Source organism: Rana temporaria, chromosome 9 (assembly GCF_905171775.1).
Source record: "Rana temporaria chromosome 9, aRanTem1.1, whole genome shotgun sequence".
Classification (NCBI taxonomy): Eukaryota; Metazoa; Chordata; class Amphibia; order Anura; family Ranidae; genus Rana; species Rana temporaria.
In genome coordinates, this window is record NC_053497.1 from 169,281,113 (window position 1) to 169,305,077 (window position 23,965).

The 23,965-nt window shown below is 45.2% G+C and overlaps 1 protein-coding gene across 4 annotated transcripts in view; it reads left to right on the plus strand.

Moving 5' to 3' along the window:
• SYNGAP1 (synaptic Ras GTPase activating protein 1) overlaps positions 1–23,965 on the plus strand; it is a 469,079-nt gene that overhangs the window by 75,840 nt on the left and 369,274 nt on the right. For all 4 annotated transcript variants that reach the window (XM_040324977.1, XM_040324980.1, XM_040324978.1 and 1 more), the window contains exon 2: positions 13,222–13,343. In XM_040324977.1, coding sequence (XP_040180911.1) covers positions 13,222–13,343 — 122 coding nt within the window. The remainder of the gene's footprint in view (positions 1–13,221; positions 13,344–23,965) is intronic.

Sequence of the window (23,965 nt, forward strand, 5' to 3'; positions counted from 1 at the left end):
AACACCCCCCCCCCCCCTAAATAAATAAACCTGTGATTTATCTGAAAATATGAATATATAAAAAACAGACCAGTGATATGTCATAATGTTAAAGACCACATAACTCCTATGAAAAAAGCAGAATCGAACTTTGATTCTGCTTTTTTCATAGGAGTTATATTGTCTTTAACATTATAGACATATCACTGGTCTCTTTTTTTATACATCAGAAGCAGTACCGCCAGCAACCATTGGGTGGCGCATGGATACACACAGTTGTACAGAACTGTGAGAAAGATTAATACATCAGAAGCAGTACCGCCGGCAACCACTGGGTGGCGCATGGATACACACTACAGTTGTACTGATCTGCAAGAGAAGCCCAGGCATCCATCCAGCGGCACAGGCTGTTCCGATATCGGCGCCATTTGCGTTCCACGCTGGTTACGTGGAACCGGCCGTGAAACAGAAGAATCGCGGGTCATCCTGCGGAGAGATCGCGGACGGGGAGAATCGAGATCGCAATTCTCTCCACTATTAATCGTGCAGCTCTGACATATAGGCGCTTATTTACGAAAGGCAAATCCACTTTGCACTACAAGTGCAAAGTACAAGTGCAAAGTTGGAAGTGCAGTCGCTGTAGATCCGAGGGGGACATGCAAGGAAAACAAAAAACAGCTTTTTAACTTGCACATAATTGGATGATAAAATCAGAAGAGCTTCCCCTCATTTCAGATCTACCCCTCAGATTTACAGCGACTGTACTTCTAAGTACACTTTCAGTGCAATTTCAAGTTCGTAAATAAGCCCCTATATGTCACAAAAAAAAAAGCACAGAGGTGAACTAAGCATGCAGTTAAAGCACTTTATATATGAGTTAACACAGTATGTAAATAGTATTATGAATTTATATATATATTTATTTTCATACACCGGAAGATTTTACTTTGTATACTTATTTACAGGGGGGGAAGCAGCAATATTTATCTTCATTGTGTCCCGTCGTTGATGTTATTGAGAGGAATGGTCCCCAATCATTGGTGTTTTTGGGCCCCACCGTTGGTATCAGTGGGAAGAATTGTACCCCCATCGTTGGTGTCAGTGGGAAGAATTGTGCCCCCATCGTTGGTGTCAGTGGGAAGAATTGTGCCCCCATCATTGGTGTCAGTGGGAAGAATTGTGCCCCCATCATTGGTGAGAGGAATGCTCCCCCATCATTGGTGTCATTGGGCCCCATCGTTGGTGTCAGTGAGAAGAATTGTGCCCCCATCGTTGGTGTCAGTGGGAAGAATTGTACCCCCGTCATTGGTGTCAGTGGGAAGAATTGTGCCCCCATCATTGGTGAGAGGAATGCTCCCCCATCATTGGTGTCATTGGGCCCCATCGTTGGTGTCAGTGGGAAGAATTGTGCCCCTATCGTTGGTGTCAGTGGGAAGAATTGTGCCCCCATCATTGGTGAGAGGAGTGGTCCCCCATCATTGGTGTCATTGGGCCCCATCGTTGGTGTCAGTGGGAAGAATTGTGCCCCCATCATTGGTGTCAGTGGGAAGAATTGTGCCCCCATCATTGGTGAGAGGAACGATCCCCCAACATTGGTGTCATTGGGCCCCATCGTTGGTGTCAGTGGGAAGAATTGTGCCCCCATCATTGGTGAGAGGAATGGTCCTCCATCATTGGTGTCATTGGGCCCCATCATTGTTGTCAGTGGAAAGAATTGTGCCACCATTGTTGGTGAGAGAAATGGTCCCCCATCATTGGTATCATTGGGCCCCATCATTGGTGTCAGTGGGAAGAATTGTGCCCCCATCGTTGGTGTCAGTGGGAAGAATTGTGCCCCCATCATTGGTGAGAGGAATGGTCCCCCATCATTGGTGTCATTGGGCCCCATCGTTGGTGTCAGTGGGAAGAATTGTGCCCCCATTGTTGGTGTCAGTGGGAAGAATTGTGCCCCCATTGTTGGTGTCAGTGGGAAGAATTGTGCCCCCATTGTTGGTGTCAGTGGGAAGAATTGTGCCCCCATTGTTGGTGTCAGTGGGAAGAATTGTGCCCCCATTGTTGGTGTCAGTGGAAAGAATTATGCCCTCATCATTGGTAAGAGGAATCGTCCCCCATCATTGGGCCCCATCGTTGGTATCAGTTGGAAGAATTGTGCCCCCATCATTGGTGAGAGGAATGGTCCCCCATCATTGGGCCCCATCGGTGTTAGTGGGAAGAATTCTGCCCCCATCATTGGTGAGAGGAATGGTCTCCCATCATTGGGCCTAATTGTTGGTGTCAGTGGGAAGAATTGTGCCCCCATCATTGTAAGGAATTGTGCCCCATTGTTGGTGTCTTTTGGAGGAATTGTGCCCCTTTGTTAGCCATTTTGTCAGTCATTGAAATAGTGCTCCAAGGGGCAGATAAAAGCAAGCGAAGGGCCGTTTGAGGACCAATGCTCTAGTGGTATGCAGTCATATAATAATTCATAACTGTATGGTCAATTATATTTATGGAGGTTATTTCTGGTTACTTTTAGGTTTTTCTAGTTGGGTCTCTTTTCTTGTGTGGACTGTTTGGTGTAGCAAGTGTTTTCTTCTTAGGTTTTTGCTTTGTAGTCGTAATTCCCTTTTAGGTCATTCTGTTTGTCAGTTTGTGATTGGCTTCAAAATTGCACGCTTTCCCACAACACAGAAAAATGCAGACAAGAGGCACTGCCATTAATCCTTAACGATGAAGTGAAAATATCATACTGGCTAAAGACCACTAGTGTTAAAAAAAAAAACCAAGTAATAGCAATTCTTAATTCACAAAAGTGCATGCACTCGTTTGCAACATTTTGTGATCATTCGTTCGGTGTCTTGCTATTACTTGTGGGGTAGATTCAGGTAGCTGCGCTTTGTAACGGCGGCGCAGCGTATTGTATTTACGCTACGCCGACGCAACTTACAGGAGCAAGTGCAGCATTCACAAAGCACTTGCTCCGTAAGTTGCGGCGGCGTAGCGTAAATGGGGTCGGCGTAAGCCCGCGTAATTCAAATGTGGAAGGGGGGGCGTGTTTTATGCTAATATGTGTTGACCTGACGTGATTAACGTGATTTACGAACGGCGCATGCGCCGTCCGTGTACATATCCCAGTGTGCATTGCTTCAAATGACTTCGCAAGGACATCATTGGTTTCGACGTGAATGTAAATTACGTCCAGCCCTATTCGCGAACGACTTACGCAAACGACACAAAAAATTCAAATTTCGAAGTGGGAACGACGTCCATAGTTAACATTGGCTGCGCCACCTAATAGCAGGAGCAACGTTACGCCGAAAAAGCCTTACGCAAACGACGTAAAAAAATACCGCCGGGCGCACGTACGTTTGTGAATCGGCGTAACTAGGTAATTTGCATACTCTACGCCAAAAACTACAGGAGCGCCACCTAGCGGCCAGCGTGAGAATGCACCCTAAGATACGACGGCGTAAGAGACTTATGCCAGTCGTATCTTAGGCTAATGTCGGCGTATCTTGCTTTCTGAATACAGAAAGAAGATACACCGGCGCAGATTTGAATTTACGCGGCGTATCTATGGATACGCCGGCGTAAATTCTCTCTGAATCCGGGCCTGTGTGTTTATCTTTTATTTTTTTTAACTCCTGGTCTTTGGCCAGAAAGCTATTTGTCACTTTTATCTTGAGATCTCACTGTGCTAAATACCCTCCCGCTCACTTTCATCAACTGCTTTAGGAAATCCGAATAATATAAAGCACATCTCTCACTTACTATCAAAGCAGGCAGTAAATTCCCATGAGTGCCCACAGGATGTCACCCTTCTTCCTCTGACTGTCAGGGTGTTTGTTCGATGTGTGCGCAGTATATCAGTGTCTAGGGTGCGCTGCAATTGCACATTATTAGCTAGATTCAGAGAGAGTTACCGCGGCGTATCAGTAGATACGCCGTCGTAACTCTGAATCTACGCCGTCGTAAATTTAACCGTATTCTGGAAACCAGATACGCTTAAATTAGGCTAAGATACGAGCGGCGAAAGTCTCCTACGCCGTCGTATCTTAGGGTGCATATTAACGCTGGCCGCTAGGTGGCGCTTCCGTTGTTTTCTGCGTTGAATATGCAAATGAGCAAGATACGCCGATTCACGAACGTACGTGCGCCCGTCGCAATTAGTTACGCCGTTTACGTAAGAGATACGCCGGCGTAAAGATAAAGCTGCTCCCTAGGTGTATGGTATGGACGTCGGAACAAGCCTATCTTTCTACGTTGTTTGCGTAAGTCGTACGCGAATAGGGCTGTGCGTAAGTTACGTCTACGTCGTAGGCAGTGTTCGACGTATCTTAGGCATTCTATCCGAGGCATGCGCACTGGGATACGTCCACGGACGGCGCGTGCGCTGTTCGTTAACGTCATTTACGTGGGGTCATGCTTAATTTCCCTAAAACATTCCTCATTTGAATTGGGCGCGCTTACGCCGGCACATTTACGCTACGCCGCCGTAACTTAGGACGCAAGTGCTTTGTGAATACAGCACTTGTCTCTCTAAATTGCGGCGGCGTAGCGTAAATACCATACGCTACGCACGCACGCACAAAGTTACGCTGCCCTACCTGAATCTGGCCATATGTATCTAATTGTTGATATAGCCTTACCGGTCCTTTGCAGGTTGCAAACCTTGTATATATATATATTTTTTTCTTTATTTATCAAGTTTTATATTTTTATACCATTCTTAGTGGTTACCTATTTTCTAAATGTTATTATGCAGCTGTGTTAAACAAAATGATGCCCCCATAATAAAAAAAGCCAAGTTATTTAGTCCTATGATTTCTGAGAAAAGTGAGGATCAGCGTTTATAATGGTTGTTTGTTCATTTCAGTTGAGTAAATGTGACCAAGACACCAATGCCGCGTACACACGACCATTTTTCACGATGTTAAAAATGTTTTTCTTTTTTTTTTTTTTTAACCACTTAACCCCGGACCATATTGCTGGTCAAAGACCAGAGCACTTTTTGCGATTCAGCACTGCGTCGCTTTAACTGACAATTGCGCGGTTGTGCGACGTGGCTCCCAAACAAAATTGGCGTCCTTTTTTTCCCACAAATAGAGCTTTCTTTTGGTGGTATTTGATCACCTCTGCGTTTTTTAGTTTTTGCGCTATAAACAAAAATAGAGCGACAATTTTGAAAAAAAATAATATTTTTAACTTTTTGCTATAATAAATATCCCCCAAAAATATATAAAAAAATATTTTTTTCCTCAGTTTAGGCCGATACGTATTCTTCTACATATTTTTTGTTAAAAAAAAAACGCAATAAGCGTTTGATTGGTTTGCGCAAAAGTTATAGCGTTTACGAAATAGGGGATAGTTTTATGGCATTTTTATTAATATTTTTTTTTTTACTAGTTATGGCGGCGATCAGCGTTTTTCGGTACTGCGACATTATGGCGGACACTTTTGACACATTTTTGGGACCATTGGCATTTTTATAGCGATCAGTGCTATAAAAATGCATTGGATTACTATAAAAATGTCACTGGCAGTGAAGGGGTTAACACGGGGTGGGGAAGGGGTTAAGTAAGTTCCCTGGGTGTGTTCTAACTGTAGGGGGGGTGGCCTCACTAGGGGAAATGACAGATCGCTGTTCATACATTGTATGAACAGAAGATCAGCATTTCTCTCCCTGACAGGACCGAGAGCTGTGTGTTTACACACCCAGCTCTCGGTCCTCGCTCTGTAACGAGCGATCGCGTGTGCCCGGCGGCGATCGTGCCCGCCGGGCACGCGCACGGGATTCGGGGCGAGCGGGAGAGCCGACGTTATACTACGTGCTCTCACGCAGGGGAGCCGGCCGACCTGCCGCCGTAAAACGACGGCGGCTGGTCGGCAACCAGTTAATGTCATTAAAGGGGTGGTTCCCCCTTAAAAACAACTTTTTTTTATTCCACTGGCCCCCCACATTACAATCGAATTAAGGCTATTATTTTTTTTTTGCTGCTGTACATACCTTGATACAGCATCTTCACCCGTGCATCCGGGTTGCGAGTCCTGCGGGAGTGGGCGTTCCTCACATGTGTTTGATTGATGTTTTTCCCAAAAACGAGCTCTCCCCCCGTCGCGTAAGCCGCGTCACGATTGGCGAAAGGAGCCGAACGGCTATGCGCATGCGCAGTATAGCGCCGACTCGCCGTTCGGCTCCTTTCGCCAACCGTGACGCGGCTGACGCGACAGGGGGGAGCTCGTTTTTCCGAAAAATGTCAATCAAACACATGTGAGGAACGCCCACTCCCGCGGGACTCGCAACCCGGATGCACGGGTGAAGATGCTGTATCAAGGTATGTACAGCAGCAAAAAAAAAATAATAGCCTTAATTCGATTGTAATGTGGGGGGCCAGTGGAATAAAAAAAAGTTGTTTTTAAGGGGGAACCACCGCTTTAACCACAAGCCACCCGGCGGCCGACTATATACGGCCGCAAGGTGGCTCTAATCTGCCGGGAGGCCATCTATATACGGCCTCGCGCCACTAGGGGGCGCGCGCGCACGCCGCGTCACACAGGTGCCGATGGGCGTGCCTGGCGGCCGCGATGTCCGCCAGGCACCCGCGATCGGCAGTCACAGAGCCAGGGACGTGGATCTCTGTGTGTAAACACAGAGATCCACGTCCTGTTAGGGAGAGGAGACAAATGGCGTGTTCCTTGTACATAGGGACAACCATCGGTCACCTCCCCCAGTCAGTCCCCTCCCCCCACAGTTAGAATCACTTCCAGGGTACACATTTAACCCATTCCTCGCCCCCTAGTGTTAACCCCTTCCCTGCCATTTATACAGTAATCGGTGCATATTTATAGCACTGTTCGCTGTATAAATGCGAATGGTCCCAAAAATGTGTCAAGTGTCCGATGTGTCTGCCGTAATATCACAGTTGTGACAAAAATCGCAGATCGCCGGCATTACTAGTAAAAAAAAAAAAAAAAAAAAAAAAGTAATAATTCTATCCCCTATTTTGTAGGCGTTCTAACGTTTGCGCAAACCAATTACTATACGCTTATTGCGATTTTTTTTTTTTTTTTTTTTTTTTTTTTTTAAACAAAAATATGTAGAAGAATACAAATCTGACTAAACTGAAAAAATATATATATAATACGTATTCTTCTACATATTTTTGGTTAAAAAAAAAATCGCAATAAGCGTATAGTAATTGGTTTGCGCAAACGTTAGAACGCCTACAAAATAGGGGATAGAATTATTACTTTTTTTTTTTTATATTTTAAATGGGATATTTTATTATAGCAAAAAGTAAAGAATATTGTGTTTTTTTTTTCAAAATTGTCGCTGTATTTTGGTTTATAGCGCAAAAAATAAAAACCACAGAGGTGATCAACTACCACCAAAAGAAAGCTCTATTTGTGGGGAAAAAAGGACGTCAATTTTGTTTGGGAGCCACGTCGCACGACCGTGCAATTGTCATTCAAAGCGTGACAGTGCCGAAAGCTGAAATTTTGCCTGGGCAGGAAGGGGGTATATGTGCCCAGTAAGCAAGTGGTTAAAAACAATCGTGTGTGGGCTCCAGGGCATTTTTTGCGACGTTAAAAATGATTGTGTCCCGTGGGCTTTAACGACGTAAAAAAAAACGCGCATGCTCAGAAGCAAGTTATGAGACGAGAGCGCTCGTTCTGGTAAAACTAGCGTTCGTAATGGAGATGGCACATTTGTCACGCTGTAACACACTGAAAAGCGCGAATCGTCTCTCACCAAAGTTTTACTAACACAAAATCAGCAAAAGCAGCCCCAAGGGTGGCGCCATCCGAATGGAACTTCCCCTTTATAGTGCCGTCCGTGTTGTACGTCACCGCGCTTTGCTAGAGCGTTTTTTTTTTACAATCGTGTGTATGCAAGGCAGGCTTAACGATAATCGGGTTGAAAAAAAGGTTGTTTTTTCTAGACCAAAAAACGATCGTGTGTAAGCGGCATAAAAGCTCATTCGTACACACTATAAGAAAATCGGGCGAAGATTTTCGTCCAACGAATTTTTGTCCAATTTTCATAAAACTTTCGCCATCCGATTACGAATTTTCGTATGGAAATTCCAGAACAGAACAAACGATTTTCGTTTAACTGCTGGGCGAAAAAACGTTACCTTGAGTCGCTTCGCCTTTCGGCCACTAGGGGTGCACGCCCGCAGCGTGTACGTGGAGCCAATGCGAGTGCCCGGCGGGCGCGATGACCGCCAGGCACCCGCGATCACTCGTGACAGAGCGAGAACCGTGATCTGTGTGTGTAAACAGCCCCCCCCCCAGAGGAGGGATATGTACATTTTCTGTGGCCCCAATGCAACCATCACAGCACAGGAGAATTGATCCCTGCTGTCGTTTAAAGTATCCCCTGCCCAGGGCCGCCTTAATAGCATCATGGGCCCCTGGGCAAATTAATGCTCTGGGCCCCCTACAATGATGACCGTGCAGGTAAACAGACATTAAGTAGGTATGAGGCAGACTGCCTCCCCTTTGCATCTATCACTCTCAGTGCCATCATGGGGCCCCCAATTTTGGGGTAGCGTGGGCTCAAGAACCATCTGCTTTGGTAAAAGTGCAGGGGATCCCCATGCAGCTGGGGCCCCTGGGCAGTGCCCAGGTGTGCCCTCTCATTAAGACACCTCCGCCCCTGCCTATTTAACGAAATTGGGGTGCCCTGCAACCTCATGCAATGTTGTTGCGGAGCACTATTGTAAGCTTCAAGGAATTAAAGCAGGCGGTGAGGAGGCAATACAATCTGTGTGCTTCCTTCCCACCCATCATATCAGGATTGCGGCAGACCTTGGCATTGAAATGTGTTCTTGATAAGCAGACATGTGGCTCCTTTCCTACGACCAGGGGAAGCCCCAGTATTGAAAGGAAACCCGCACTGATTTGCAAAAAACTTTTGGACTCCATGCAAATACCAGTGCCACCTCATGAGACCTGAAGCTAGGACTCCGGCAACATTAAGCAAAAATGCTTATGCTATGCTGGGGTTGCCACCTTTTCTTCAAGCCAAACCTGAACACTTTTGCTGCACATGGCAATTCTTTTTTGTTGCAGTAAACACTATAGGACAGTGATGGCGAACCTCGGGAACCCCTGATGTTTTAGAACTACATTTCCCATGATGCTCATGCACTCTGCATTGTAGCTGAGCATCATGGGATATGTACTGTAGTCAGGGCCGTCTTTAATATGGTTTGGGCCCTGGACAAACATTTTTTTTGGGCCCCCCTCCAGCTTATTTTGGGCCTGGCTGGTTCACATGTATGTTTTGGCGGCCCTCATTTGTGCAGGTACAGCAGCCCATTGATTTGAATGGGCTCCCATGCCTTTGTTTCCTGCAGAAAAAAGGTGCATTCAGCTTTTTTTAAATACAGTTGCCTTGAAATACATTCAGCTTTTGCACCATGCTACTTACCTGCAGTTCCTGCACACACAAACGCACTGTGTTTTTAAAAGCGTGACCTAAACGTCTAAAAATGCAGCAAGTTTGACAGTGCGGGAACTGCAGATAAGTCACAGCAGAATGGACAGACAGTGCTGTATTTCAGTGCTTGATGGACATAGGTGTGCCATGTGTGCAGCCTATTACATGAGGAATGCGCTTTTCTTTGCAGGAAACGCAGGCATGGCGGCCCAATGGGCTGCTGTGCCTGCGCAAATGTGGGTCGCCAAAACACATACATGTGAACCAGCCAGGCCCAAAATAAGCCCATCAAGCAGTTTAATACAGACAGTAATGCCATGTGCTCTGAGGCCTTACTCAGCCTGGACTGCAGGTCGGGTCTGTGATTTAAAGAGTTCCTCTATTTTACACATGGCATGGCATGGGGTCCCATGGTGCTAAAGCAGAATGGACAGACAGTGCTCTGACCCCATGCCATGCCATGTGTAAAATAGAGGAACTTTTTAAAACACTGACCAGACCTGCAGTGAATCGTCAAATATTATAATGACTTTGAGCACTCTCTACAGAAAACTTCTATTTACAATATAGATTAGCAAACAGTGACATACCTTGAGGAGCAGGACATGAAGAAGTCAGCCTCGGGAAGAGCAAACTGGGGATGTTATAAAATCACATTCTAATTCACTTTTATATGTAAGCAGCACCCAGTGGCAGGAAGGGAGAAGTGCACGTCTAAAGGGAAGCCAGGGGTGCTGTACATTTTAAAACACTGGGAAGGGAAGCAGTACTGTCACTGGCTGTGTGCCGCTGATGATTTTCAGCCTGATTTGTGGGCAGCACAGGGGCTTAACGGGTGGCTCTGCTTTGGGCCCCCAACAGTGACAGGGCCCTGGGCAGCTGTCCCTGTTTGCCCTATAGTAAAGACGGCCCTGACTGTAGTTCCAAAACATCTGGGGTGCCAAGGTTCGCCATCACTGCATAGGATTATAAAGGACCTGGGATACGTTTTGGTGCCCCAAGGATAGTAGTAATGTAACACACAGAGCGTGCCAGTGGGTGTGGCTAAATTGCTCTTGCTGACATTACTCCACCCTTCAGCGATGCCAAACCTGCCCCCAAACAGCCACCCACAGCGGCAACAGATTTGTGTATGACTATCTCGGTTACTTGGGGAGCCACAGCCTGTTCTGTATAAGGTTGCGCGTGTTTCAGGTGGACTGAACCCCAGACACACGATTCAAAACCCGAACTGTCCGGGTGAATACCGGACAGGTGGTAACCTTATGCTATGCTGCTCTTTTTATTCAGAATAAAAAAATACAGTAAAACCTTGGTTTGAGAGCATTTTGCAAGACAAGCAAATTTTTTTTTATAACTTTTGACTTTATATACAAGCAATGTCTTGATATAAGAGTAGCGTCATTTCACAACTGGGTATAAAAGAGAAGAAAGGCTCCTCTAAGTGTAGCAATATGTTTACATTTAATGAAGGTACAACATTTGGCAAAATATTGCTACACTTATGCCTTGTACACACGATCGGAATTTCCAATGGAAAAGTTAGACGGAGTGTTTTCATCGCATATTCCAACCGTGTATATGCCTCATCGGAAATTCTGATGGACTTAGAAAGAGAACATGTTCTCTTTTTTTTCAGATGAAAACAATTTCTATTGGAAATTCCGTTGGTCTGTATGGTTCTCCGACGTAGAAAAAAACATGCATGCTCAGAATCAAGTCGACGCATATTCGGAAGCATTGAACTTCATTTTTCTCGGCTCGTCGTAGTGTTGTACGTCACCGCGTTTTAGACGGTCGGAATTTGGTGTGACAGTGTGTATGCAAGACAGCTTGAACGCAATTCCGTCAGAAAAATCCATTGGAGTTTATCCCGACGGAAATTCCGATCGTGTGTACAGGGCATTAGAGGCGCCTCTCTTCTCCTTTATACTCTGGAGCTCCTGCTGGATTTTGCTTCTAACCCCCTTGTGGAGGCTTCCATTTGTGGATGGACATTTTATGGTTACACAACCAATCACATTGCTATAATCTTTTTATATGGACTACAAACTGAAAGACCTTTGAATAAATGGCTGTGGAACGAATCATTTGAGTTTCCATTATTTCTTATGGGGAAATGTGCTTTGATATACAAGTGCTTTGAATTACAAGCATGTATCTGGAACGAACTATGCTCCCAATCCAAGGTTGTGTATATAAAAACTTTGGGTACAGGCAATGTGTACCTGTAACTTATTAGGGAGATTTCCCATGACTTCCTGTCATGTTGACCTAACAGGAAGTGAGAGGATATCTCTCCAATGTGAGGGATGTATACAAGTGTGAATGGGTCCTGAATGTATTGTGCTGGGAGGATCTGGACAGAGGATTGTTGTGCTGAGTCTTTATTTTTGGGGTACAATAGTTTATCGCTACAGTCCCAGGTCTAGCAACCTGTGTGTATGGCTCCATCAAATTGTTGCCAACCTACTAGATTGAAATTTACTGACACAACACCTACAATTTACTGGCACAGGTGGTCCCTTCCAGTCCAAACAACACTGACAGTCCCACACCTGGCTTGCCTTACTCCCGTCCTGCAGACCCGCACACAAGGCTCTGGCCGCTCCGCTCCCTTGCACCATGACATCGTACGACATGCTCAGACACCGCCTCCACCAGACCCGCCCCCCCCCCCGCTGGCACCGCCCAAACACACTTTAGCAGGCACTTGGATGGTCTCAGCCGGCTCCGGACCCGAGCTGCCTATGCACAGTTCCGAGCCGAGTGTCATTGCCATATTTTTTACTGGCAACCCTTTCCTCTTACTGGCATTTACTGGCAGGAGAAAAGTGCCCATTTTTTATTGGCTGCCAGTAAAAATACTGGCGGTTGGCAACACTGCTCCATCCACGTACCTAAACATTTTATAAACACTATGCAGACACAGAGCTCTGGAACACTAACACAGTTTTAGTTACACTCATCTAGCCAGATTCAGAGAGACTTAGGCTGGCGTATCAGTAGATACGCCAGCCTAAGTCATAATTTGCGTCGGTGCTAATTTAAGCGTATTCTGGTAACCAGATACGCTTAAATTAGGCTCAGATACGAGTGGCGTAAGTGTCTTACACCCTCGTATCCTAAAGTGTAATTTTTAGGCTGGCCGCTAGGTGGCGCTCTCATTGCGGTCGGCGTAGAATACGTAAATCACTAGATACGCCTATTCACGAACGTACGCCCGGCCAACGCAGTACAGATGCGCCGTTTACGTAACGCATTAGCAGGCCTAAAGTTATTCCATCAAATAGATGGAATAGTAATGTTAAGTATGGCCGCCGTTCCCGCGTCGAAATTCGAAAATTTTACGTCGTTTGCGTAAGTCGTCCGTGAATAGGGATTTACGTAGTTTACGTCCACGTCTAAATCAATAGGCCCATGCGGCGGACTAAGCCGCAGTGCACACTGGGAAATGTAGGCGCATGCGCAGCTAAAAAAAAAGTCAATCACGTCAGGTCAAGCCTCATTATCATAAAACACGCCCCCTCAGACAAATTTGAATTAGGCGCCCTTACGCCCGCCCGCTTTAGGCTACGCCGCCGTAACTGGGCAGGCAAGTACATTGTGAATCATGTACTTGCCTCGCTAACTTACGGCGGCGTAGCTTAAATGCCATAAGCTACGCCGCCGCAAGTATGCGCTCGCCATACTGAATCTAGCTAATCATCTCATGTTCACACGTATGTCTAAAAACTGATCGTAGGCCCCTAATGATGACTATGCTTTCAATGTATTGATCGATATAGACTGACGACAATTTTTTTTTTCTTTAGATGCTCGAGGACCCCCCATGCATCGAATGCCCTATGTCACCTCTCCGTATGACCGCCCAGCTTGGAATCCACGATACTGTGTCATCTCTGGAAACCAGCTTCTTATGCTTGACGAGGAGGAGGTGAGATGCGTTCTTTAATAGAAATGTGTTTCTGATCACTGTGTCCAGACCAGAATGGGTTCCCCGGGGCTGGGATCTCAGTGCTGCTGGGTTTTGGTGCAAGACCCATTGGGGTTGATTTACTAAGGCTCCATTCACACCTAGGCGTTTTAACGCCTGAAGCCCGACGCTATTGCAGCCTGCAATACGCTGGAGGGGTGATTTAACATTGTCGGCTATGGAGATGGTTCACATCTCCACGCCGAACGCCGTACGCCTGAAGCTCAAAACAAGTCCCGGACCCTTTTTTTCAGGCGGCGTTCGGCATAGCCGACAATGTTAATCACCCCTCCGGCGTATGTAGGCTTAAAAAACGCTGCGTTTTGTCGTGGCAAATCGCGGGAAAAAACGCTGCAATTTCAGGTGTGAATGCAGCCTAAAACCGGACAGTGCAAAATACGGTGCAGCTGTGCACAGTAGCCAATCAGCTTCTATCTTCAGCTTGTTCGAGCTTTGACGAAAAGCCTGGAAGATGATTGGTTTCTATGCACAGCTGCACCAGATTTTTCATTCTCTAGTTTTAGTCAATCTAGCCTCGTACACACGATGCAACGTTGTGGCCATAATTGTCTGACGGACGTGTTGTGTCGGATTATCCCGACCGTGTATGTGCTCCATCAGACAATTGTTGGCTGAATTAACAACAACAAAAGTTGGCTCTTCATGCTCACCAACTGTTGGGCAATAAATCTGTTACGTTGGTTTATCCAATCGTGTCTGATCAAACTAAAATCCAAAGTACAAACGCGCATGCTCAGAACCAATGTTAAACATCAGACAACAATAGCAGAAGTTGCCCAAAGGGTGGCAGTAAAGAGCAGAAAAAACACGTGATTTAGTGAATATTGGCCGTGTGTATGCAGAACAAGTTCACGGCCAACGCCCTTCGGGTGAAAATCCACGGAAAAGTTGGTTCGTAGTCCGATCGTGTGTACGAGACTTTAGGCCCCTTTCACATAGGCTTTCCAAACAGGTCCGCCTGTCAGACCTGATCGGAGCCTCCATTCACTCCTATGGAGCGGCAGATGCCAGCGGGGACACATCAGCTGACACCCGCTGCCATACCGGGAATGAGGGACACCTACTAACAAATGTATGTAGGCATAGGACAAGCCCCCTTTAATGGAGAATTAACCCCAAAAAAAGGTTAATTAAATTCACAAGGGCTTTTTTTTTACCACTTCTAGTTTTTTATATTGGCTTTTAAAATGTACAGATGCAGCAATTTAGAAATTGGATGAAAGGTTTAGCACTGGGAAACACTTTTTGATAGATAAACAGTGCATTTTATATACAACTATGTGGATCAGACCAAAATGAGGGACAAATGAGGAGGAATGAGGGACAGAGGGACATTGCTCTAAATGAGGGACAGTCCCTCAAAATCAGGGACAGTTGGGAGCTATGCCCGCTGCTATCTGATCCGAGCCTGTCCGTGAAGTCCAGACAGATGGTGACCCTATTTTACATCCATCTGGCGGATCGGATGGGATCAGATGAAAACGAATAATAAAACAAACAAAAAATCATTGCACAAAGAAAGTAAGTAGGACATGTTAAACAAAACTTGAATGAAATATCACTTTAAGGGCTCTTTCACACGGGAGGCCCGTTCAGGTCCGCCTGTCAGGTTTTTTTTGCGGACCTGAACAGGCTCTCCGTGCTCCTCTGACTTTACTGCCATCAGTCGGGGCAGCGCGTCATCCCGACTTCCATGTTTGGATTCGCCATCTGCCCTGATTGATGGCTGTCTCAGCAAGCCGTTGAGATGCTGAGACGGCCGCTTCCCGCCCCTCCAATGCTCAGCGCTCCAATGAGTCCATCCACCGAGGTAAGTATGATTGGGGGGAAAAAAATAAATAAAAATACTGTACTTCTCTTTTAACAACCTTTGGGGTGGAAGGGAGAGGGAGGAATAACAAATATTGAGCTAAGGAAAGTTGCAGCATAATTCTGGTTAACTGACAAATAGGATCCCATATCCTATCCCAAAGGACCTGAATGCAGACTTCTCGAATTCCAAGCATTCGTCCCGGGCTGCATAAAGCTCTAAACCAGGGATATGCAATTAGCGGACCTCCAGCTGTTGCAGAACTACAAGTCCCATGAGGCATAGCAAGACTCTGACAGCCACAAGAATGACACCCAAAGGCAGAAGCATGATGGGAGTTGTAGTTTTGTAACAGCTGGAGGTCCGCTAATTGCATATCCCTGCTCTAAACGTTCATACCAGAAGGTGCCCCGTCCAGCCGCAGGAGCTTTTAGCATCTCCTTGAGTTTGACGGGTTGCCGGCAGCAGGGTTGGATGCAACACCTATGCCCTCCACCTGCAGCTAAACACCAGAGCCCCATGCTATAATCCCAGTTTTGACAATGGAAATTAATGGACTAATAAATTGGACTTTTGGCAGTACAGGTAGTTAATGTAAAAGATCTATAAATATTTATTTATAAAAAAAATGCATAAATAGAAATTTGAATACACAATTTCAGAAGACAATAACAGCATGATTTCAGTCTATCTAACACAATGTAAGAAGAGGGTCTATACTTATGCAAATACATTCATAACATAAGAACGCATAGCATCAGAAGGGTATGTAAGAAACTCTTAGTGTTTGAAGCTGAATCCAATATGCGTAATAGTCTCAGTGGCTGGATCAACGTATTTTTTGAGATTCGATTGATCCACTCCTATGCTCCTGATGAAGCGTCCTGTACGCGAAACATGTCGAGAGTAAAAGCAAGATCTACTATTAAGCATATTGGATTCAGCTTCAAACACTAAAGCCGCGTACACACGATCAGTCCATCCCATGAGAACGGTCTGATGGACCGTTATCATCAGTTAACCGATGAAGCTGACTGATGGTCCGTCGCGCCCACACACCATAGGTTAAATAACCGATCGTGTCAGAACGCAGTGACGTAAAACACAACGACCTGCTGAAAAAAACGAGGTTCAACGCTCCTGAGCATGCGTGTTTTTTTGTAACCGATGGTTGTGCCTACTAACGATCGGTTAGGAATCCATTGGTTAAATTTAAAGCAAGTTGGCTTTTTTTTAACCAATGGTTAAATAACCTATGGGGCCCACACACGATCGGTTTTGACCAATGAAAATGGTCCATCAGACCGTTGTCCTCTGTTTAACCTATCGTGTGTACCAGGCCTAAGAGTTTCTTACATACCCTTCTGATGCTATGCGTTCTTATGTTATGAATGTATTTGCATAAGTATAGACCCTCTTCTTACTTTGTGTTAGATAGACTGAAATCATATGCTGTTATTGTCTTATGAAATTGTGTATACAAATTTCTATCTAATGCATTTTTTATAAATAAATATTTATAGATCTTTTACATTAACTACCTGTACCGCCAAAAGTCCAATTTTATTAGTCCATTAATTTCCATTGTCACTTTATCGGGACGTTGGTACACTAAAATAGGTGCATTCACAGTGATTAGTCGCCCTGTGTTTTTATGCAAGTTTAGATATGAGGGCAACATCCATTTTTTTCTTAACCACTTAAGACCCGAACCATAAGGTGGGTAAAGGACCTGGCTAGTTTTTGCGATTCGGCACTGCGTCGCTTTAACTGACAATTGCGCGGTCGTGCGACGTGGCTCCCAAACAAAATAATCGGTGTCCTTTTTTTCCCACAAATAGAGCTTTCTTTTGGTGGTATTTGATCACCTTTGCGGTTTTTATTTTTTGCGCTATAAACAAAAATAGAGCGACAATTTTGGAATAAAGTTTATATTTTTTACTTTTTGCTATAATAAATATCCCCCCCCCAAAAAAATATATATATATAAATTTCCTCAGTTTAGGCCGATACATATTCTTCTTCCTATTTTTGGTAAAAAAAACTCACAATAAGCGTTTATCGATTGGTTTGCGCAAAATAGGGGATAGTTTTATTGCATTTTTATTAATATTTTTTTTTTTACTACTAATGGCGGTGATCAGCGATTTTTTTCGTGACTGCGACATTATGGCGGACACACCGGACAATTTTGACACATGTTTGGGACCATTGTCATTTTCACAGCAAAAAGTGCTATAAAAATGCATTGTTTTCTGTGAAAATGGTTTAGGAGTGCCCCCTAGTGGTTAAGTGTGACCTCATATGTGTTTCTAACTGTAGGGGGGTGGGGCTGGACGTGTAACGTCAGTGATCGTCTTTCCCTATATCAGGGAACAGACGATCACTGACATTACCACAATGAAGAACGGGGAAGGTGTGTTTACATTCACCTCTCCCCGTTCTTCAGCTCTGGTGATCGATCGCGGGACACCGGCGGCGATCGGGTCCGCGGGTCCCGCAGTCACGGAGCTTTGCGACCCCATGGCTGGGCACTTAAAGAGGACGTACAGGTACGTGCTTGTGCCATTCTGCCAACGTATATTGGCGTGAAGAGGTCCTTAAGTGGTTAAACACATTTTAGAGCAGATTTTACCTGCTTCTTTTCTGTAGAAAACAAGAGAAGACCTTACAAGACAGGTGAGGTGAGTACAAAGTGGGAGGTTTTCACTCATTGAAGGCACAGTATTAGTTTTAGTGGTAGAATAAGAAACAACCCACTTCTAAAGTATGAAACTCAAGGACATCAGTGTTGTTGCCACAAATAGCACTGCCTGTTCAACGACTTTCTGTATTCTGGGCATTCTGAAAAATTTGTATCTAAAAAAAGTGTATACTGCTGTTGCCATGGTTGCACAGAAGGGAAATGTGATCATTTTGACACCTTTTGGAAATCGTAACCGGTTGAAGATTGAAATGGCAAGGTAACTTATAAGAATGGCCTTTGTAGCAATTATATATATGTAAAAAATTTTTTTTCAGAACTATGTGAGCTGATGTAAGTCTTACGCAGAGAGTTAAATTAAATATTGATTACTTGTAAATAGTTTTCTTCAAAAGTGGTTATTGACCTCACTTATCTTCTCTGGCCGTCCTCCAATACATAATACAAAGCCGTTATAAGCTGTCAAAGAAAACAAAGCTGAATGTGTACAGTATAGTTAGGGCCCTTTCACACAGGGCAGATCAGTAATGATCCGCCCCGTGAACCTCCGCTTGCTCAGCAGGGAATTTCTCCGTTGATCCCCGCTGAGCCGGCGGATCCCGCAAACACTGTGCAGGGACCGCCCTGTCTTTTCTCCGCTCTCCCCTATGGGGGGATCGGATGAACACTGTAAGATTGGGGTTATTAGACTCCAGCGATAGATGCGTTTTCCAGTGAGTACGCCAATCCAGAACTGAGTTTTTTAAGGGCCTGGTAGCCCACTTTTATTTAAAAGCATCAAAGTTTACAAACGCAATAGCAGCCCTCGCAGGGGGTTCCACCATTCCTGTATCTTGCAAAACTCAACAGCTTAGACTCCTTGCTTTCACACACTTGCCATCCGGCTGTTTCAGGCCTTTAACTTAGGCCCAAGTCCTCAGAACTACCCGTTTCCCAACGGTAAGAATACACCTAGCTTCTTCTGTCAGCGTCTTGCTGCGCAATTTCTGTTCCTCAGAACAAAACGGTTTCCTGGAGCCAAGCTCAAACCTTGCTTTCTCCAGTCTCTGACTTCTCTGAGAGGTTGGGAGTCACCTGACTCCCAGCACAGACCTCCTGTCTGTGGGGTGGGGCCCTGAGCTATAGTCAGGTCAGAACTAAATGGCTGAATACACAGCTGTCTAATTAGTGCGTCTTTCTCTCCAACATATGGCGTAACCCAGCAATCTTTCCCATAGCACAGGGTCCCGCCCTCACAACACGGACCGTCTGTCCGCGTTCACCCGATCCGATCCGCAGACGGAAGGAAAAATAGGGTTTTCCTCCGTCTGCAGAATCGGAGGAATAAGGAAGCGGGCGAGATCGGGTGTCAGCGGATGTTCATCCGCTGACACCCGCAATCTCATAGGAACCAATGTATGTCTCCTTTTTCATCCGCACACGGATAGATGAAAAAGCGGACATACGATCTGCAGGTGTGAAAGGGGCCTTAGGGGATGGAGTGATGAATCCAGGAGGAGCGAGAGCTCATTAAAGTGTATTTCTAGGTTTGCAGGAAACGGAAGAAGTGTTAGACCCAGGTATGCCCAGGGTGGGCATGCAATGTTTTTTTCAGTGGCTCCCACTACAGGGCCGTCTCAATAGCATCATGGGCCCCTGGGCAAAGTAATGCTCTGGGGCCCCTACAATGAAGACAGTGCAGGTATATAGACATCAAGTAGGTAGGAGGCAGACAAGCGGAGCTCCGCTTTGACTACATGAACAATCATTCTGTACAGCAAAGAAACATGCACTTCCGCAGGTGGACTCTCAGTGCTGCCGACTCAGCAGCTCCCACTCCAGCTCCTGGAGCATCACTGGCGCTCCGGCCCTGCCCCTCCCTGCTGGCTGTGGATATGCCTGGAATAAGCCTGTATTAAGCAAACATACAATGCCAGGCTAGCATGGGAGGATATGACGAGGAGGCTAGAGAGAAAGGTCTTGAGAAGAGCGAAGAGGACTATTTGGGTGATGTTTTAAGACAAGTTTGGTGATGTAGCTGGGGGAAGAGTTGTGACCCCCTCATCACTCAATCGCCAACAGTCTTGTGAGTCTGGAGTAATTGGGAGGCCATGGATGACGGATGACCGTATGCAATAGCAGTTTACTTTAGAGAGACAACTTTGGCGTAATTGAATTGAAAGTGTATGTCCCTTTAAGATATTCCTTAGCGGTCAGCTGAAAACACACCAAGTAATCCCAGGCAGCAGAATAGCATTAAATAAGCCAATTTTAAATACAGTACTTGTAAAGGCTATATGTAAAGCGGGTAATTGTAATAGTACTTATCCGTTTGCACAGGATCAGAGTTGCAGTATCATAGCAGCAAGGGTTTTCTTTGGTGCAGGGTCTCCTGGTGGGGGATAGCTTGGGGTGTCCGCAACAACTCCTGCAAGGTTGGCAGCGCAGCTCCAGGTGTGGGATAAGTCCCAGGTTAGGGATGGATAGTGCCTGTGGGTTGCCTGTAACCAGGCCGGCTACCGCCGACAATAATAGAACAGTGTGCCATGGAGGTCTTGGGAAGAGCGAAGAGGACTATTTGGGTGATGTTTTAAGACAAGTTTGGTGATGTAGCTGGGGGAAGAGTTGTGACCCCCGCTCATCACTCCGTCGCCAACAGTCTTCTGAGTCTGGAGTAATTGGGTGGCTACCAATGGCGGAGTTTGGATATGCCTGGAATAAGCCCCTATTAAGTCAACATACAATACCAGGCTAGCATGGGAGAATGTGATGAGGAGGCTAGAGAGCAGGAGGTCTTCGGAAGAGCGAAGAGGACCATTTGGGTGATGTTTTAAGAACAGATTTGGTGATGTGGCTAGGGGGCAGAGTTTTGACCCTCCTCATCACTCAGTCGCCAACAGTCTCTGAGTCTGGAGTAATTGGGTGGCCGCGGAGTTTCGTTATGCCTGGAATAAGCCCGTTTTAAGCCAACCTAGAATCCCAGCCTATTCCCGGCATATCCAAATTGCGTCATGTACCACAGTCAATACTAAAAATTGCGGGCAAGAATGGAAAAAGGTTTTATGGCAGAAGACACATACAGAGACTTATCCACCATAAAACTCCACCGGTTAATGTGCTTTTTATGGTTGAACTTAAATTCTTCTATAACTCTCCTCTCTTTCTCTTAAATAATCCTTTCTGCTAATTCCGTTCTTTGTTTTCCTCCATTGTTTGCCAAGCTCCCTCCCGTTCCTTCCATATAATTTCCTGCCCGTGCCTTCATCTAAGGCCCATTCATCAGCTCCAGCTACACTGACAATTTCTCCTTTCTTAAAAGACAGTCTCTTTTGTGAAATTTGCTCAAGCCTGGGAAATGCAGAGATGTCTTTAGATGAGATGAAAAATATACTTCTGACTAAAGATGTCCGTAGAGTTGAGGTGCTAATAGGGAGAATAAATAATGTATAATGTTCCCGATTCATCAAGCTGCGACTTGGGATGCTGAAAGTGGATTATCAAGTGATATTATCACATGTGATTACATGGTTTGATTTACCAAAGAGAGAAGATAAAGATTTAGCTGTTGTTAATGCGAAACTAAACTGTATCTGAGCACACAAACTGAAAACGCTATTTACAGTGCCTTGCCAAAGTTTTCACCCCCCTTGGCATTTTTTGTGTTTTTGTTGCCTCACAACCTGGAATTAACATGGATTGTTTGAGGATTTGCATAATTTAATTTACAGAACATGCCCACAACTTTTGAAGATGTTGTTTTTTTTTTATTGTGAAGCAAACAACAAATAGGACAAAATAACAGAAAAAGTCAATGTGCATAACTATTCACCCCCCCTAAATCAATACTTTGTAGAGCCACCTTTTGCGGCTATCACAGCTCCAAGTCGCTTTGGATAAGTCATTGGGACAGAAAGTGAGGCGCAATCTTCTGAACAGATGCACACAGACAGTAAAACAAATGTTACAGGGGTGATAACCCTTCTCTATGTTTTCAGAAAAGCTTAAAAAAAGATTTTATGGCTGAAGCTACACTTTAACTACTAGCCGACCAGCCACTGTCATTATACGGCGGCAGGTCGGCTCTCCTGGGCGAGAGCCCGTAGCTATACGTCCGCTTTTCGAGCGGCCACTAGGGGCGTGTGCGCGCCGCCCGCTCGCCCCCGACTACCGTGCGTGTGCGATTGCGATTGCTCGTTACAGAGCAGGGACCGGGAGCTGTGTGTGTAAACACACAGCGCCCGGTCCTGTCAGCGGGGGAAACGCTGATCCTCTGTTCATACAATGTATGAACAGAAGATCAGTGGTTTCCCCTAGTGAGGCCACCCCCCCCCCACAGTTAGAACACACCCAGGGAAATACTTAACCCCTTCCCCGCCCCCTAGTGTTAACCCCTTCACTGCCAGTGGCATTTTTTATAGTAATCCAATGCATTTTTATAGCACTGATCGCTATAAAAATGCCAATGGTCCCAAAAATGTGTCAAAAGTGTCCGAAGTGTCCGCCATAATGTCGCAGTACCGAAAAAAAATCGCTGATCGCCGCCATTACTAGTAAAAAAAATATATTAATAAAAATGCCATAAAAATACCCCCTATTTTGTAAACGCTATAACTTTTGCGCAAACCAATCAATAAATGCTTATTGCGATTTTTTTTTTTACGAAAAATATGTAGAAGAATACGTATCGGCCTAAACTGAGGAAAAAAAACGTTTTTTTATATATTTTTGGGGGATAAAAATTGTCGCTCTATTTTTGTTTATAGCGCAAAAACTAAAAACCGCAGAGGTGATCAAATACCACCAAAAGAAAGCTCTATTTGTGGGAAAAAAGGACGCCAATTTTGTTTGGGAGCCACGTCGCACGACCGCGCAATTGTCAGTTAAAGCGACGCAGTGCCGAATCGCAAAAAGTACTCTGGTCTTTGACCAGCAATATGGTCCGGGGGTTAAGTGGTTAAAGAAGTACCAGTTAAAAATTACAAACAGATTCTACTTAACAACAAACCTACAGTCCCTTTCTTGTTTGCACCGCCTGTATACTGCTGTTCAAAAGTATATAGGGCCAAAGGGGCTTGTAATGACCTGGGGGGAGTGGGGGGAAACCCATGCTATTTTTTCTCAGTGATTTTCATCCATATTGCAGGGACCAAACATTACATTAAAGCCGCAAGCAGTATTAAATTAGTAATCTCATTTTGTGCAGGGACAGTTCTAAACACATGCCACTACTATAGACACCCAGCAGGTACGATATTTAAAGAAATTTTTCATTTTTTTTTCACTTTAAGCATCATTAAAATCACCACTCCAGAAAAAACGACCGTTTTTAAAACTTTTTTTTTCCATTTATACATGTTCCCTGGGACAAGACCCTGGTCCCCAAACCTGTTTTCCAACAATAACTTGCATATTAGGCTTTAAAATGAGCACTTTTGAATTCGAACGTTCGAGTCCCATTGACGTCAATGGGGTTCTAAATGTTCGCGTGAACGTTCTGTCCGTTTGAAGGTTCTGGTGCGAACCGAACGGGGGGGGGGGGTGTTCGGCTCATCCCTACTCAACACACAGCCAATAATGTCTAAATTGCTGGCAAAAAAAGTGAGTACACCCCTAAGTGAAAATGTCCTAATTTGGCCCAACGTGTTAATATTTTGTGTGGCCACCATTATTTTCCAGCACTTCCTTAGCCCTCTTGGGCATGGAATTCACCAGAGCTTCATAGGTTACCATTGGAGTCCTCTTCCACTCCTCCATGACGACATCAGAGAGCTGGCGCATGTTAGAGACCTTGCACTCCCTTGTCTTCCGTTTAAGGATGCCCCACAGATGCTCAATAGGATGCCTTAAGGCCTGGTTCAAACCTATTCATTTTTTAGTGCGTTTTCAATTTTGCAGAAACACACACCATTTAACATGGTTTCCTATGGACGTAGTTCACATCTTTGCATTTTATGGAAGGGGTCAGGGACTTTTTTCTGGTTTTTGGATCCATAGACTTCAATGGATCAAAAACGTGTATTGAAAAAAGCAAAATGCACCTGGAATATGCTGCAACCTGCATAGGTATGA